The sequence below is a fragment of the Quercus robur genome, chromosome 1, assembly GCF_932294415.1.
Source record: "Quercus robur chromosome 1, dhQueRobu3.1, whole genome shotgun sequence".
Taxonomy (NCBI): domain Eukaryota; kingdom Viridiplantae; phylum Streptophyta; class Magnoliopsida; order Fagales; family Fagaceae; genus Quercus; species Quercus robur.
In genome coordinates, this window is record NC_065534.1 from 12,082,469 (window position 1) to 12,099,921 (window position 17,453).

The 17,453-nt window shown below is 34.7% G+C and overlaps 1 protein-coding gene and 1 pseudogene across 1 annotated transcript; one reads left to right on the forward strand and one right to left on the reverse strand.

The window, feature by feature from the left end:
- Nucleotides 1-921: 921 nt before the first annotated feature.
- LOC126721110 (ruvB-like protein 1) lies at nucleotides 922-9,132 on the reverse strand (annotated as a pseudogene).
- Nucleotides 9,133-10,734: 1,602 nt separating this feature from the next.
- LOC126721119 (uncharacterized) lies at nucleotides 10,735-16,185 on the forward strand. Its single transcript, XM_050424150.1, has 9 exons — nucleotides 10,735-10,928; nucleotides 11,656-11,822; nucleotides 13,183-13,287; nucleotides 13,471-13,527; nucleotides 14,021-14,101; nucleotides 14,471-14,505; nucleotides 14,933-15,022; nucleotides 15,141-15,300; nucleotides 15,575-16,185. The coding sequence occupies exons 1-9, from the start codon at nucleotides 10,796-10,798 to the stop codon at nucleotides 15,692-15,694; spliced, it is 948 nt and encodes a 315-aa protein (XP_050280107.1). The 5' UTR covers nucleotides 10,735-10,795; the 3' UTR covers nucleotides 15,695-16,185.
- The last annotated feature ends 1,268 nt before the right edge of the window (nucleotides 16,186-17,453 follow it).

The window sequence follows — 17,453 nt, forward strand, 5'->3', positions numbered from 1 at the left end:
TGAACCCTACTTTAAATGGTTTTTTTTTTTTTTCAACATAAGGGGGGTGAAATTGTGGATTTAAATCAACTAGGTATGTCAATGATATATTAATAATAGTAAATATCTTAACATGTATTATTAAAGAAAAATCTCTTGGGTGGCAATTGTGACTTCTTGGAGAAAAGTGCAACATTCTTGGAAGTGGTTGGGCAAGAGGGTGTTGGATGTGACCTAGCACACCGCTGAAGTTGAGAGGGTTTTTGAGCACTTCATCACCCCCAAGAGATGCAGCCGTTGTGGATGCTGCCATAAAAGCCCCTTATGGTTTGTCAGATTGAAGCTTTGATAGTGGCAGGGCTGGGGTGAAAGTAAGTGACAACGAGGGTTGGGGAGAGCAATGTGGTTAGTGTGATGAGAAAGAAAAGGGAGAGAGTGAGAGTGCAGGAGAAAGAAAGAGGTCGAGAAAAAAAAAATGAAAACACATTAAAGAATTTATTGTGTTTTGGTATTTGCATAATAAAAATTGAGTGAGCATTTTTAAGTTTGTGTAATTGAAATGACCTAGCCAAACATTTTTTTATTTTTTTTTATCTCCCTACGTATAAGAAAATAATCTTTCAACTCTATAGACAAGAGTTCGGATGATCGTGTCCTGCAATACTCTCCACACATAACCCGTAAGAATGTCTTTGTGCAAAGGAATGAAAGGATACATACTATCTCATTCACCGTCAAAACTAAATTATTAGTTTTTCCTTCTTTCATAATTTCAGGAAACCCACATTTGATGTTGAAATTGGACTCATATAGTAATGGTTTAACAACTCGAGCAATATATATATTTATATCTTCCAATTTACCCTTGATCACTATTTCTTCTAGTAGCATGTGAAGCACAGGAGTCAGGAAGGAAATATAAAGCAATGGCTACTTCCATGCTGTAAATAAAGCTCACACAGATTCGCATAAAAATTGTTATATAAAGTTGAGAATTAGTGATCATCACATAACTGGGTTAGTAATTTTCCAGGGTAAATATGAAGCGTATTTGAAAGCTTAGTTCCATACATAGATGCATTCATTAACAGAATGGTGCAACAACTAGAGTTTCACCACTTGCATCGCTGCTGACAGCATAACCATGACACTACTCATGTGACAAATACAAATTTCCCGTAGCTTGGAACACTTGCGAAACATTTCGCCTTTACACACATTAATTATCAACGAAGCCAAAGTCTTTGACCAAAACCTCCTGCTCTTTCAAAACCCACGACAGAGAAGCTAACCGAACCTAAATAATGCTACTTCCAAATTCAGACTACCTTTGACATTCAGGGAAAATTGTTTAGAATTATCATGAAATGTATTTTTCCTGCTGCGCTTGAAGAAGTCTTGCTGAAGACTTTGCATCCATATAGAGAGCTTTCACTTCCTCAATATCCGCCCATAAATCATATAAATTGAAACAAAATTACTAATGTAGTTGATGGAAGAAGAATTCTGCAATATTTTAAATCATCTTCAATCACATTGATTACAGATTAATCCAAATCATATTATTACCTTGCAGATATTGTCGCGGCCATTCATTTTTGCCATAATACTGGAGGGCGATAACAGCTGAACTGCATGCCTGAAGAGATGACAGAAGCGTCACTAAATATCTTTTGAGGGATGGGACTCAGAAACAGCAAATCTAAAGATTAAGCCAAACCTTAAGGATGCTTGTAGACCAATGTCGCCCAGGTAAGCCAAACTTTCGTCATCTATAACTAGGTCCTCCACATTTGAACGGAGAGCCAAAATCTGACAGTAACAAAGACCACAAATATCAGTATGTGGACAATGATAATATGGTTAGGAGTTGAAGAGAAATTCTAGACAGTAAGAGAACACAAAATTTGGGTTGAACCTTTATCGTGTCAGCAACATTATAAGTCTGTGTACGGATAATAACCAACCGGTCCAACAAGTCAACAGGTATGCCATGAGGACAGTTCATATCAGTCCCTCTGCATGAAAACATATTCATATTCAGAAATTTTTTATAAGATTCATGTTCAGAATTTAAAACATCAAAGTAACTTAAGTCAAGGTTCCTAGGAAATTATGAGGTATGGTCCAGATGACAAAAAAGCATTATTGTTTGTAGACCACTATAAACACAAAAGATCAAAGTAATTAAAGCATCACATACAAGAATTAATATATATATATATATATATATAATTAAAGCAACCGCTGTCACACATGCCACCAACCTCCATCACTTGCACAAAATCAATTTAACCACCATTTTCATCCAAGCAAGTAAACCCCCACCACTGAGCCCATCTACAACAGAACTTGTCCATTTAACCCACCACACAATTGCTCAATAAGATTGCTAAAAAACCCCAATAATTTTTTTGATAAGTAAATAAGAATTCTATTGAACGAGACTACTTCATGCACATGGAAAAGTACACAAAGGAGTCTAAAGAATTACAAGATGTTATGTACAGAAGTATAATGATTCTAAAAACTTAAGAATGGAGTTAAAATTAGTAAAACCCCATGCCGGATACCAATCAAACCAATAAAATAAAAAATAAGAAAAAACAATTCTATCAAATGTGTCCTTGAAATTCCCAAATACTCAAATTTATGACGGTTCGCTCCTACGATAGAGTCCACATCAAACATAATAGAGTCAGATTACAAATATGTGAAAAACGCTCGCCTATTCAATTCCACCATCCAAACAAAATCCACAGCTTGAATGCAACATTACAGCGTAACAAAAGATGCTCCACAATCTCCCCACTATGGTGCTTACAACACCACCCTACTAGCATGAATACTCTCTTAATGAGATTATCACAAGGATCCTCCCCTATGCTACCATCCAAACAAAGAAAGAAATTTTCCTGGGGCCTTGACACATGAAATACTTTTCCCAGGAAAACTCTTAGAACAGGGACCCCTTGAGGCATCACAAATAGAACGCACATCAAAATCTACATTCCCTTTCAATTGCCAAATCAATCTATCTCTACTTTCTCGATGAGGGATGTTGGAATAAAGGAGATTAAAGAAGGAGGTTACCACCTCTATCTCCCAATCAATAGTCACGCTCAAATCTGACACCCCTATTCCTATGTTCCCTTCTGTCTCCCTGGCAAAGAGCCAATAAAGGCATCTCTAACTAATGAACAATCATATAAATCTGGAAAATCATCCTCAATTGTTGGTCACCACACCACTTGTAATGTCAAAACCAAACACAACTACCCTCCCCTATATCAAAGCGGGTATATATACTGTAGAAACCCCTTCCCACCCATGCTTATGCTTTTCCATAAGCCACAACCATGAGTTCCTTGAACAGACTTTGTGCACCAACCTCCCCACTCCTCTCCATATTCCATGGCTACCACATGTCTCCATAGAAGCATTTCCTTCAACCCAAAATGCCATAACCATTTACCCAAAATGTTCTCATTAAAGGTCACTAACTTTTTTCCGCCCAATCCACCATTAGCAATTGGGGTGCAAACTGTATCCTACCCCACCAAATGCAGCTTTAAGATCATCGATCAATCCAAACATTTGACATTTTACTACATTGAGAAATGTGGAACCACCATGGCATCATCCCAGGAAAAGGCCTAGTTAATCATGGACAGACTACAGAAGCCATGAAGACCATATTTTTTTAACTTTGTGTTTACATTAGTAGATCAAATGAAAATGAATAAACAATATAAAAGCTCTACATATCAGATCGACAAAGTTCCTAGGTATGGATCCTCTAGCAGTGGGCAGCATGGTTTAGAATATTTCACAAACCCGTGTCCCACAAAACACATACAATACCTAGTTGTTAAACTCTTTGTTACTTAGGCATCAGCACAGCTTCACTTTCTTATCCCCTGACCACCATTGCAAGCCAAAGAAACCATCTCCAAGTTGCTCCAGCTATAAGCCATAAAGGAAAAATAGTGCTCAAAAGAAGTTTGTGATGCACTCATTTCATTTGTATGGCTTAAGTATCAAGGCTGATGCCTTAACAATGCAATACAGATGGCAAATTTATTGGTTAAGGCCTGAATGATGATAACACCAACCACAATAATAACACATTAAGAGAAGTAGATCATGCATATCTATTAATCAATTACAAATGCATTCAATTTCTGCTTTAAGATTTATGACTTGTCAACTGGCAACAGTGACTTTCATATGTAACAAGTTGCTTATTAAGGTTAAAAAGACGGTCAAGGAAGAAGCACTGCAAAACTTTCAGGTGCACAAGAATTTCATACCTCACATTGCAAAACCCTCTGTTTGTGGCAAAGATTACTATTGGAGATAGTGAGCTCTCTAAAGCACGATTCAAGTATGAAAAGCATTCCATATCCAGCATATGTACCTGCAAATAATGATAGATAAACAAATAAATAATAATAAAGAGCAACCATGAAACATTTAAAACATGGACAGACATAATAGAGAAAAGAACCTCATCAATGAATAGAACTCCAGGGACAAGTTCTGCTACACCTTCATCAATGTACCGGTTAACAACCTGTCATTAAAAAAAAAAAAAAATTACCTCCAAAGCTAGACAAAAACATAAATTTGGGAACAAACATACACCATCTCATCTTTAATGCATCATAGTGGGATAAAGACAAAGTATAGAATGATTTTTTATGTATTATTGGTGAAAAGAAGAATGGACTGTGTCAATGTCTTGGAATTTTCAACTTAATCAGAGAACTGTAAGAAAAATAATAACCACTTAAGAAAAGGATTTCCCAAAATAATTGCAAAATTTTTTGAGAAACTTCGTATGACTTGCTGTCCATGATTTAAGCTTCTATCAAAAGAAAATAATACGTTGAAATTAATATCTGACATAAATTTATGAAGTAGATTAATTTATTTACTTTATTATTAATTCTTATCAAAAAAAAAAATTTATGAAGTAGTACCTTATTAATTTCTTGTCTTAACTTGTCAGTGATTTCTATTTTCCTAGGCTTCATCATCTGCCCCACTAATGACAGTATATCTTGCCCACCCTGAGGCCGTGCATTTGCAGCATCCAGATCATGTAGTGTTACATCCTGTTAGAGATTGGATAAGCAAACAGAAAACTGAACATCAAAATAGGAAGCCCATTACATTGCAAAAAAGATCAGTTTATGAGTCTTCTGATAAGTATAAACTTCCAGTACCAATAGTCAACATCAACATAATCTAAGAAAACAAAAAGAAAATTCTATCAGAAGCACAACAATATATATATATATATGAACTGAAAGCAATGCTTATATACATTAAGCTCAGTCTCACTCTTTCTCTCTCTCCTAGTTCTCTTTTTCTTTCCCTTTTTTTCTTTGGCTAAGCAAAATATGATTGTATGAATGATGCAGGACAACCAGAACAAAACTAAAACAACAATAAATAAAGGGATATGACCTAGGAGTCAACACCTAGGCCTTGCTTGGAGCCAGCACCAAGCGGGAAAACCATTAAGAGTTGGCACCTAAGGTAGACCTGGAGTCAGCACCAGATCAAAGAAAGACCAAACGGCCATTTTTTTTCATTCATCAAAATGTCAACTATCTCCTTAAAGAGTACAATAGGTTGCTTATAAAGGATTGCTAAACCCTAATTCTAATTGGCTAGGAAACCCTAATTGCCTTATTACAAAAATAACCTTACTTCCCAAATTAAAATACTAATAGCCTAATAAACTACTAGGACCTAAAACATAAAAATACAATTGACTTGCAAACATAAATAATATTAAATAATAATTTTCTTGCATCTCCCGCATCAATGAACCACCCAACTCCACCCCCCACTTTACCACTTAGAACAGGCCTAATGGTTACAAATCCTATAAGAAGCTCAACAACTTACTATGCCACCAAGAGTCACAAGGTGATAAGTTCAACCAACTTAAGAGGCATTAAATTCTAGCTATATCATCCTTGGGTCGGCTGCAGTCATAAGAGAAATTCAAGCAACTTCAAGAGTCAGTTACGTCTCGTCAGATAATTTCTATAACACATTTCCCTCATAGGTCAAACACATATGCAGCTTAAATTCTTTATATTTTGATGGCATATGCTTCACAAAATGTCAATATGGCATTTATGAAAGAAATGCTGCAATTAATAACTACACTGACAGTCAAAAAATTGAAATGCGCAACTATCTTGAATCCTGATCTCATATGGAATGCACATAGTCAGGAAATGTCTAACACTATTATTATAAATTAGTATGTCACTTATGAGTTTACAAATATGCAACATACACAAAAAAAACCTAGTAGCTGAATGAAAACAGACCTAAACTATCTCCTTCTTTTTGTGAACCTCTCCTTTAGGGAGTGGAACATACTCTTCTGCTTCAAGGTCAAATTCTGTAGCAAAAGCGTCACTTCTGCCCACCCTCTTTACTGCTCCACTATTTGCTTCAACATATATAACATCACCAACAGCCATCTGCAACATTGTATCAGGTAAACCAAAAAGGGATCAAACTATAATCAAATTTTTAATTAGATTCTCCTTTTGAGCACACCAAACCCCAGGTTAAAAGTTTTAAAATAAATAAATAAAAACAGCAGGAAAATGAAGAACAGGGATCAAAGTGGCATGACATCAGATTGAGTTGCCTATCCTAAGTTAAAAAAAAAAATTAAAATTAAAATTAAAAATAAAACAGAAATTTGCCCCAAAAACAAACGACCTGGCATACTCAAGCACATGTTGCAACACTAGTAATACTGAATTTTTTATTAGGAAAAAAAGGGATGTAAAGTATACAGAAGATGTGTACAAAGGTTCACCTAAAGACCACATTTAAGATTCATCTTGTCTAGAAAATCTATTTATAAACCAAAAAATGAGGACGCAGCCAAAAGCAAGCAAGCATTCACTCATACTGCTATCATTTTGTTCTCTAAAAATCACCCATGTTATACGTAGAGTAGCATTCCATATTGATCTGTTACTTTGCCCCCCAAACATAAGGAACAAATCAGTAACCTTTGAAGGTATCACCCACTCAAAATAAAGAAAAGGTAAAAGACCACAAATCTCTAGCAATAAAACAATAAAGCCTCAGATATTCAACTAATTTGCCACTAGCTTTACACATACAACACCAATCCACAAGGATCGTATTCCTTTTGATGGAAGAACATTTTGCAAGGTGACAATAATAAATGAACATAGTCATTGAAAATTTTGCATATAACAGCTTCACACACACTCCATGGATAAGAAGGATGAGTAAATTTAAAATACCTCACAAAGAGATTATACAAAGTAAATGAATATATCAAAAAAGCAAATATATTTCTATCATTGTAAAAATAACAGCAAATAAATAAAAGGAACCTACCTTCTCCTTGATCAAGGCATCATAAATGGTTGGGTCCAACTTCAGTTGCTTGGTTCCTTTCACGGTTTTTAATCCAATGATCACATGGCTAATACTTTTACCATAGCCACCTGTCACACTCTCAGCTTCTTCCGGGGAAAGTTCAGTAACCTATGACAAGAACAGCAACATATCAAGAATTAAGAAGTAAAGATAAAAATAACACAAAGAGATTATGGTCACATCAGACAAATATCAAAGAAGCATTAGTAACTTGCCTCTCCTTCATAGACTTCTTTATTTTCCTTGATATGTAGACCAATGGCCCGTCTAAAGTTTTCCATCAAAACCTCAGTTTTCTTTACTTCTGATGAGTACACTTCTGACCCAACCATTGGGCAGAATGGAACCTGCAAAATAACAAAGAATAGTTTTATTTAATAAGCCTGAAGGACCATCAATCATCTAATATCATAATGGGGGAAAAACATGAAACGTCAACAAAGAACTCTCACCAAGGAAACATAAAAAATGTTGATAAATAAAAAAAACAAAACAAGTTACCAAGATAAAATGTGAGAAGTACCTTGCTCCCAAGTTCCTGTGCCATTCCAAGAGCCAGAGCTGTCTTTCCAGTACCAGGAGGCCCAGCCAGTAGAAGTGCCCGCCCAGCGATTTTCTTCTGCCGTATCATATCAACTACAAGACCAGATGCTTCCCTTACCTCTGCCTGACCCACAAACCCAGCAGCCAAGGGCAATGCTCTTACACTGGCCTGGAAATTAATGACCAAAAATCCAACATAGAATTACCAGTTATTCACATGAAGATCAAACCAGAAAACCAGTCATGATCTACAATATCAATTCAAGCAAGGATCTAATTAGGCCTCTAGGATTTGGTCGTCTGACAAGTGACCCCTTTTCCCTCCTTTGGTGCCCATAAACAGGTTTATATAATTGACATTCACAAGCTCTATTTCAAATGTTGTTTTCTTGCCCACAAAACAGAGGTCTGCCACTTTATAATAATAATAATAATAAAACACACACACATCAACATATAGGCGAGAGAGGACAGTACAAAGAAAATTAAGCAGAGCATGACAATGCATTATCAATATGTCCATACAACCATCTAAAATCCTCAGAATCATATAGTCCTAAAGAACTAATCTCAGCATCATATTCAGTGACCAAACAATTATAACTCCTACCAAAACTCTATTTTGCAACCACAACTCCCCGTACATAGCATTTTTTTACAAACGCTCATTATAATCTTTAAACACGATTTTCCAACAGCTTATACAAACGCACCCTAAGCACATTTAGAACAACTACCGTGTCATTTTTGAACAAACAATTATTTGAAAATACATTTATATAAAGAAAATGTAAGTCGATGACGGCAATAAATTATAGAAATTTTAAAGACCAAGAAAAACAAAACCCTTAAAGCGTCTAAAAATTGGAAAATTAGAGTATGAAATTTATATACCTCAAGGCCAAGACCTTTGATGTGAGTGTGAGTAGCGATGCGCTGCTTCTTCGTAGTGGACTGTACCTCTTCTATTCTCACTTTATCCATCTCTGTCTCTCTCTCTCTCTTCCTCTCTCTGTGAGTCTGTGTTTTCAATTTGGGTTTTGCAGAAACAGCTTGGTGGTGGTGAGCAATGTGTGTGTGAGGGTTTAAGCAGAGAGAACGAAGAGAGAACGCGCCTTCGCGGCTGATCTTAAATTTGGGACTTGGATATGGAAATGGATCTTTTGGTTTTGAATGGGCCCGCCTGAATTACGACCCTTTGTTATTTTAATGGTTTTTTTTTTAGTTTAAATAGTGTCATGGGCCGGATTTAGTTGGGTTTGTGGTCTTAACGTCGACCCAGTTTAAATCCAGCTCATTTGTAACCCATAAATTGTTTCACAAAAAGGAAATTGTTATGAGTATATTGATTAATTAGAGTGTTTATTATCAATGGTAGGAAGAGATGTTAATAAACCTAATACCAAAACTTAAGTAATAATTTTACACCTCACAAAATAATAAGAATGGTTTTAAGTTTGAGCTAAATTCATTTTAAGCTTCTAACTTCACTTTTATTCAATTGAGTTTTTAAAATTTCGAATTTATTCAAGTAAGACTTTCACATCAACTTTCATTAAACACGTGTCGTTAAGTGATTGTAATTTCAATGATATTGATGCTTTTGCTACATTGTTTTGATTGTGGTGTAGGTTATTGAGCTCATATGATCCAGGTAACTGAAAAGAAGAGCATGAGATTGACATATTGCAGTGTAAATATCTAGTATTTAAATGAGTATTATGATTAAATATCAAGTTTTGGAGGAAACAAATACCATGCTTAGTTACATTTTTTTTTTTTGTTGATATTTCGATAGTTACAACAATAGAGGGGATTTAAATTATGAATGCATTTGCTGGAAACACCAAATGATGCATATTGAGTCATGATTGTTGATTTATCTTTGAAAATTATTTAAAAACATTGCAAGTTTCTTAAAGAGAAGGTGGGTTTAGCATCTTCAACTATAACTTGTCTTTTGAAGACACGAGAAATATGTAGACCAAACTTTTGAAAATAGTTGTATCATTAACCATATTTAGCACATGTCTATTCATAAGAGTATTTTAAAAAAATAAATTTCAAACAATGCTATTTATCAAAATAATTGTTTAAAAATGTAATGTTAAGAAAAAGTGGACGAGAGATGTGAATGGATAGAAGGGTTAAAAAATTAAAATGGAATAATGGAATGAAATCAAACATATATCAAATGGAGTAAAGAGAAGAGAATAGAATGAAAAAAAAAAAAAAGTGGAATTTAGATATTGAGCATCTAGATTCACATATGAGAGAGACAAAATATAATAGTTAATCTGAATCCAAATGTTAATGAACATCCAAATTCCAGTTTATATTATTTTCAAACGTGATAACAAGGTATTAGAACACACAAAATATGGTCTTTAAATGGCTAAATTTCATATATTTTGATCGTTTATTATTTGAATTCACCATCAAAAGTCTTATAGTTCAATTAATTTATACATTCTGGTATGTCTATGACATTCATAGTTTAAATTCTCTCTCCTCAGTTGTAAATATCAAATTATAAAATAATAATAACAATAATAATGGATTCCTCTAATTTGTTATCTTTAAAAATCTCAAAATCTCTTTCTTTTTTTGATTTATTTATTTTTTAACAATAAATTGCGAAATGTCCCATGAGATTGGGAAAAGACCCAATTTTGCACAATTTTAAACGCCCTTTTCAGTTTTGCCCACTCCCCCAATCAACATCATCCACACAGATAGATTACTTCATATGCTTCAATACTAAGATATTTGTTCATTTCATAGGGAAGAGCCTGGACTGGATTGCCCAATCACAATGGACACCCTTTCAAGAGTTAGGTGCTTCACTACCTCTAACAGTTCTTCCAACATCCCATTTCCAAGAATTTCTCCAACTCCTCGCTCCACACTTCCCACTGTTTCAGTCCTAAGAACAAGCCCTCGTCCAGGTTAGTTAGTGTAGTATACTTATAGTACATTTTCTTCACTTTGATTACATTGAATAGAATCACTCAGCTCACTCAGATATCAATGCAATTCTTCTCAGTTTCCTTGAAAATGGAAGACCCAATTCAAACTCTGATTTTTCCTTTTTTCTTACGAAGACTTTATCTTTATAGTAAATTATGGTTTTTTATTTCTTGGGTGTCATTGGATATTGGACTAGTAGTTATAGTTACTCCTATATGGGTTGCATGATGTTTTTACAAAGTGCACAAATTCGGGGTTCTGGGTAACATTTGAGAACTTTTGCCAGTGAGCTCTAGCTAAAATGGCACCTCATTCCCTTGTAACAAGAGCAAGGTAATTGGCACTTGGATATGTATTCTGAAACATACTTTTGAAACTGCTAATTTTGATGTGACTTAGAATATGCTGTTTATAAGAGCCAAGTTATTCACTTTTATTGGTCTTTCTAGATGGATGTTACGACTAGAATTCTAGAGATTGAGAGCTCTTTCTAGTTACATTTAATGATTTATGTATGCATTTTTCGTTGACCTTGTAAATTGTCAGGACTTGTTTCTATTTATAATACTTCATCATGTAGTTTTTAGCTACTTGTGTTGAGTTGCATGTGCCTTATGTGATCATAGTTGCTGATTGCCTCCCTCGCCAACTCACCAGGGTAATTACTGCAAGCTTATCTTTTTTGTTATTTTTCTTGACTTCTAGTGAGTGGAGTAGCAGAGGAGGATGTTTTGCAAATGTTCTTTAAGGAGAGAAAATTAAGCGGAGATTTTATATCAAAAGCTTCTGATATATTTTGGCAGAGGGAGGTCCAGCAATTTGTAGATGCTGATGCCGGCGAACCTGCCGACACTCCTCAACAAGCAGAGCAGGTACACCAAGTTTTTTTTTAATGTTCCCTTTTTTTAGCTAGCATGAAAAGATACTCTTTGCAGGATTACGTGATTTTAACTTAAAGGAATATATCATTGATTGGTCAATTGTGTTGCATATATTAGAAAACAAGTAGTCTTCCCCCCCGCAACAACCCCCCCCCCCAAAATCCTTCTCTTTTGAAGAAAAAAAAAGTGAATGAGAGGGAATGAACTGAAACTCTTAAGCCGCACTTATGATCAGCAATTTTATGAAATCAGGGTTCAGCTTTGTTTCCTTGTCAAGAACATGGCCTAACTGTGATTTTAGCATATCAAACTGTTTAGGATTGGTAAATGATTATAAAATGTTGTCCTTGTGCATTCTGCATAAATAATGAACATTTCTAATGTAGGTTCCAGAATTCCTCTTTTCATTTGAAATAGAAATTGTATCAAGATAGTTGTTTTTCTGCAAAACTGTTTCTCTGACCATTTGTGATCATCATCAACAAACTGATTTTGAATCCCGTCATCCTTTCTTCCACACATCCAGATTTTATACATCTCCTATGCCTCATATGACTATTTGCAATTGGAAAGAGTGGTCTAATTACTGATGGTGGGTTGAGAATATAATGCTTCAAAGTATTTGAAGTATTGTGAACCTATCAGGCTATCTTAGCACTTCACATCATTTCTAGAGCCCCCCTGATTACTAGATGAAAGTTTTTGTTAGGAATTAATAGAAATTATTGTGTAAGATAATTGTGTATTAAAGCTCTGAGAATTTGACAGGACAATTTGTCTATCTTGAAGGAATCCCAAAGCTCATACATGCCTATATTCTTTTACAATATTTATGATGACATTCCCTCATTCTTGGTTCATCTTTTTGGAAAGTTTACGATGGATCCTTTAGTTTAAAATACGATTTTAATGTGCGGGTTCCTGAAGCAAAAGCAGTCAGATGCATATATCTTGAAGCATAAGCTTTGTGGGAATGGCTTGTGAATAAATAAATCAGTTGCTGGATTTAATGAAATCAAGAGAGGGAAGGAGGATCCTCATCAAATGTGGAAAGTATTTAACTGCACTGTCAGACAAACACAGACTTTTTGCATCTTCTGGTCTTTGATAAGTTCAAATTTTAGCTTTATCTAGTGACTACCTTCACCTTTGATTTATTTTTAATTTAATCTCAACAACTTGTGACTGATACCATAAACTAAAATGTGCCTTCCTACTTTGGTAGTTCTTTGCCCTTTTATTCTTCCAAAACTCTAATTGAAAATCTTGCTGTATTAGTGTTTCATGTTTATATTTGTGAACAAACAAATTCATTCACCATTTCACCTTTTTAATGGTCCTTTATTTATAGGTAATGGAAAGTGATAATGATGGTGGGTTTTTGAAACTGTCAAGAACCCTTGAATGGGTATCAGGTGACAACCCTGCACCAGTCAATAAGAAAGCCATCGCTAAGGTAAGCTTTTAGTTGTTTTTATTATATTGACACTGATGCTTTATGTTTGCTATTAAAACCCACCACCCTTCACCCTCCAACCCCTAAGAAATATAAAAAATTTCCTTCATGGAATTTTTGTTTTGTTTATTACTTATCTATAGTGCAATTTCAGTTGTTTCTTATCTATATATGCAATTACAGGCGTTGCAGGATGATAGTGAAAGAAGGAAGAAACTGAACCTCCTCAACTATGAAGCTGTATGATACTTTTCTTGACTCTGTATGCAGCTGAATTTTTCTCTTTTGAGGAATCTTTAATTTTTATGAAATCAATGGTTGGGTTTTGTATTTTATATTTCATCAAGAGTGCATATATGAATTTACTAGCTCAAATGGTATCTTCTTCCATTGTAAGAGCAAGGTGGAGGATGAGGTGGTGGATTCATGAACCCCCCTGAGTGTGTGGACTTACCAATAAAAAAACGTACATAGATGAGCTTTATTATGTTCACCTGAAACATAACCTTCACATTCTATGCAGTTGTAATTCTCTATTACCCTCCCCCCACTCCCCTCTTTCTCTCTTATATGGGGAAGACAAAAAAACCACAATAGTTGAAGTAATAAAGAAGGATTAACCAGGCCCATTTTAGTTTCTTTTACGTTTTTTTTACTTTGCTGCATCATTTCCATAACCAAAATTATTCAGATATTGCAGAGGATGCTGATTTTTTTGCACCTTCTCTTGTAGCTCAAAAGGGAGATGATGCTTTTATCTGTTGGTATTGGAACCGCATGCAGTGGGTATTGTTTGATAGTTTTATCAGCCCAGGTAACATTTCACAGGGAAGAATAAAGAGCTAGTCTTCAAAGTTAAGCAATACAGTTGCTCCGAGTCATGAGAGATAATAAATTTTCCATTAGAACTTTAAAGATTTTACCTTGTACACTACAATTTCAACAGTTTTTATGCTATATTAATTATGCTCTATTTAACTGCTGATAGGATTGGAATAACATGAATACCTGGAATCTTACTGGAATGATTCTAACTCATCTTGTTTTTAAAAGTTATTTTCCTTTTCTTTTTTGTCTTGACAGCAACTAAATCAAGCATCTTTTATTTTTTTCCAAGTATTTCTGGAAATAATGTAGTTTTATGTGCTTAAAGAGTACTGACCTGCCTCTTTTACTTTCACAGGCTGCAGTTAGTTACGGGACAGGAGTTCTTTTCAGGTTGATACATTTGTACTTCATATGTTTAGATTGTTTAATTGAAGTAATGGCTTGATTGAGTGACTGTTCCTGAAAATGTAATGATTCCCCATAACTTGAATATGACCCATAAAGGGGAGTTCCATAAACAGTTACTGAATCATTTTTCTTTTTGGAAGACTTGTTAACCAAGCCATTTCTTCAGACTTTCACATGACTGATATGATTGCCCTTTGCTGCAAAGATTCAGTAATCGAATTCTTTTTAGAGTTATAGATTTTCTAAGGACTTACTGGAATCTTATGCTGAACCAAATTAATAATGCTTTCACATCAAATTTTAAGAAAAAGAACAAAGGGAAAACTTCCTGAATTTGTTTACAATGTTTTAGCAGCCCAAGTTATTCATGTTTATTCTTGTATTTTAACTGACATTGTTTTCAGTGCAGTTGCTTGTACCTTCAGCTCTTATACAAACATGTAGACAACCTGTCCAGAGAAATCGTTCCTCAAGTTTTCATGCAAAAGAAGAAGAAGAAGTAGAACCCAAAACTTCAGCCTTGATCTCTTCATACTCTGTGTTGTTATTTTCTGTAGTCAAACACTCTTTATTCCCTTTTATGGCTAAATTAACATTATTCTCCATCTCCAACTCAGAATTGGAATCAGAAGTGAGGACCTTAAGGATTCGATAGAGAAATCCATCAAGGGTAGTGGAATTGCTCTTTCATCTCCAAGGCTTGTGATCCCAGCAGCAATATATGGATTGTGGGTCCTGTCTCATCAGTATTTTGCCAATGACTTATTTGATTTCCAGGTAACCCTTGAAATGACTTATACTGTAATGATTTTATTTTATTTTTTTCTGGATTCACGTATTAGGACTGGTAAAACATTCGCCAAGAGCCTGGCCATTGTAGCTTAAGTTCTTAACTGGTTTGCATTTCCTGGTGTTTCCAAAGGAGACATCCAGCCTTCAACTTCCCCCTCCCTCAATTATTGAATTATCTAAAAAAAAATGACTGAAAAGAAATTTCCATGAAGCTTAATAAGGAAATTTGTCATTTTATAGTTGTTTTGTTTCATCACAGCTTGTGCCAGCCATGGTTGGGATGTTTGTCTATAAAGCTGCTGCTCTCGTTCAAGTCTATAGAGATAATGAGGACCTGCAATTTGTCTTTCCAGAAAATGGGGATGGTTCAAGTGACTGAATATCATCTTCATTAGCAATTATTTTAATAGAGCTGGATGCTTTGCGGAAGTTCAGTGTCATTAGGGTTATAAATTCAGCTTCATTTTGCAAGCCTACCTATGTTGACTTCAGTACCTAGATTCAGCCTAGGAAATCACCTACAAGATGTCCAAAGCGAAATACTGCATTTCTTTTAGGATCTGATTCCAGCATGGTTAGCTGGTTCATATTAAAACTCTGCAAGTTCTACTGGTAAGGGCTAAACCTCTACTCTCAAGCATGATGACCTTCTCAGTGAGGCTATTACTAACATCTGTTCCAAATTCAAGTATGGTGCCTAATACATGTATGTGCCTATCTTTATGACGAACGTCTCTGTCAAAAGTTGTTACTTTTGGGTGATTATGTCATATGTTCTTTCTCAATGGTGTCAATAACTTTACCTCAAGAAAAAGAGGAAAATTTTCCTACAAATTGATGGAATCAAATCTACTGGTATTAATCTTTTCATACTGTTTCCACCCCCATTAATCACTTCCCTTATTCTTCTTTCCAACATGGTTGCAGTAAAATTTCCACTATAGTATGTAGCAAAGAATGCAGGCTGCTATGTACTATAGTGAAGATTTTACTATAGTATTAGCTTTCTATTTGCAACTGTAAAGTCTGGAATAATATTAATGGTCATTTGCCAAATTATGGCTAAAGGAACAAGCAGCAAAAGTGTCACAAAGAAATGATGGATACAATTTTGAGATATTTATTATTTTTTATATAAAAACTTCCTGAGTTTCATCAACCTTCAATCTAGCTCAAGTACTTAACTTAGGCCCACCTAATATTAATATATGCATGATTTTATTTATACTAAAATCCACTTTTATGATAATAAGCCCTGTATAAGGCCAGGAAGAGGGCAGGCCTATCTCAATTGATGACTCATGTTGTTCCTTTTTCTTTTCTTTTTTTTTAATTTTTTTATTTTTGCTGAGATGATACATGTTGATCCAAAAAAACATTAATAAAACTTTGTTATACGTCAGAAAAGGAAAACTAACGTCGAATATCCTTATATCAGCATCCTAGAATGACATATCAGTAAGGGACAAAAAGCTGAGGTTGAACTTGGGTACATGGGGTTCCAAACGCTTTAAAAGTCCAAAAACATAGGATTGCTCATCATGGGGTTCAGGGCGGCTTCAGATCAAGACATTGCTAATCAGGGCCTTTTTTTTTTTGTCTGCCCATTATTGTTATTGTTAAATATACACTTATGGTTTATTTATTTATTAGAGGTGATTTCAAATTACGTTCTCAATAATATTTTGAACTGAAAATATATTAGCTTTGTTTCAATTGAGTTCGACAATTATATTTAATCTTATGCAACATATGCATTTCAGATGGAAAAAAAAATCACGTAAATGGAGGGAAAAAAAAGAAGGACATGGCTTGTGTTCAATGCATTACTGCATTGGATATGTTGGGATTCGAACACATATCCAGATTTGGATACATGTCTAAATCCCAATGTGTTACATGCATAAGCACATTGGACACAAACTCCACTAAAAAAAAAAGTTACAATTTTATTTTGATCGAACTTATAATTTTGGTTTCTAAAAGTTAGGATCGCAATTTGAAATTATTTCTAGCCATGAGGAAGTAAATGTATAATCTCTCCTAAATTGTATCTTTTTCTTGCTAGGCACTGAGTGAGTGACAATTAAAAACTAAAGGAAAAGATGCTTTAAAAAAAAAATTTGTTATTCTTTTAA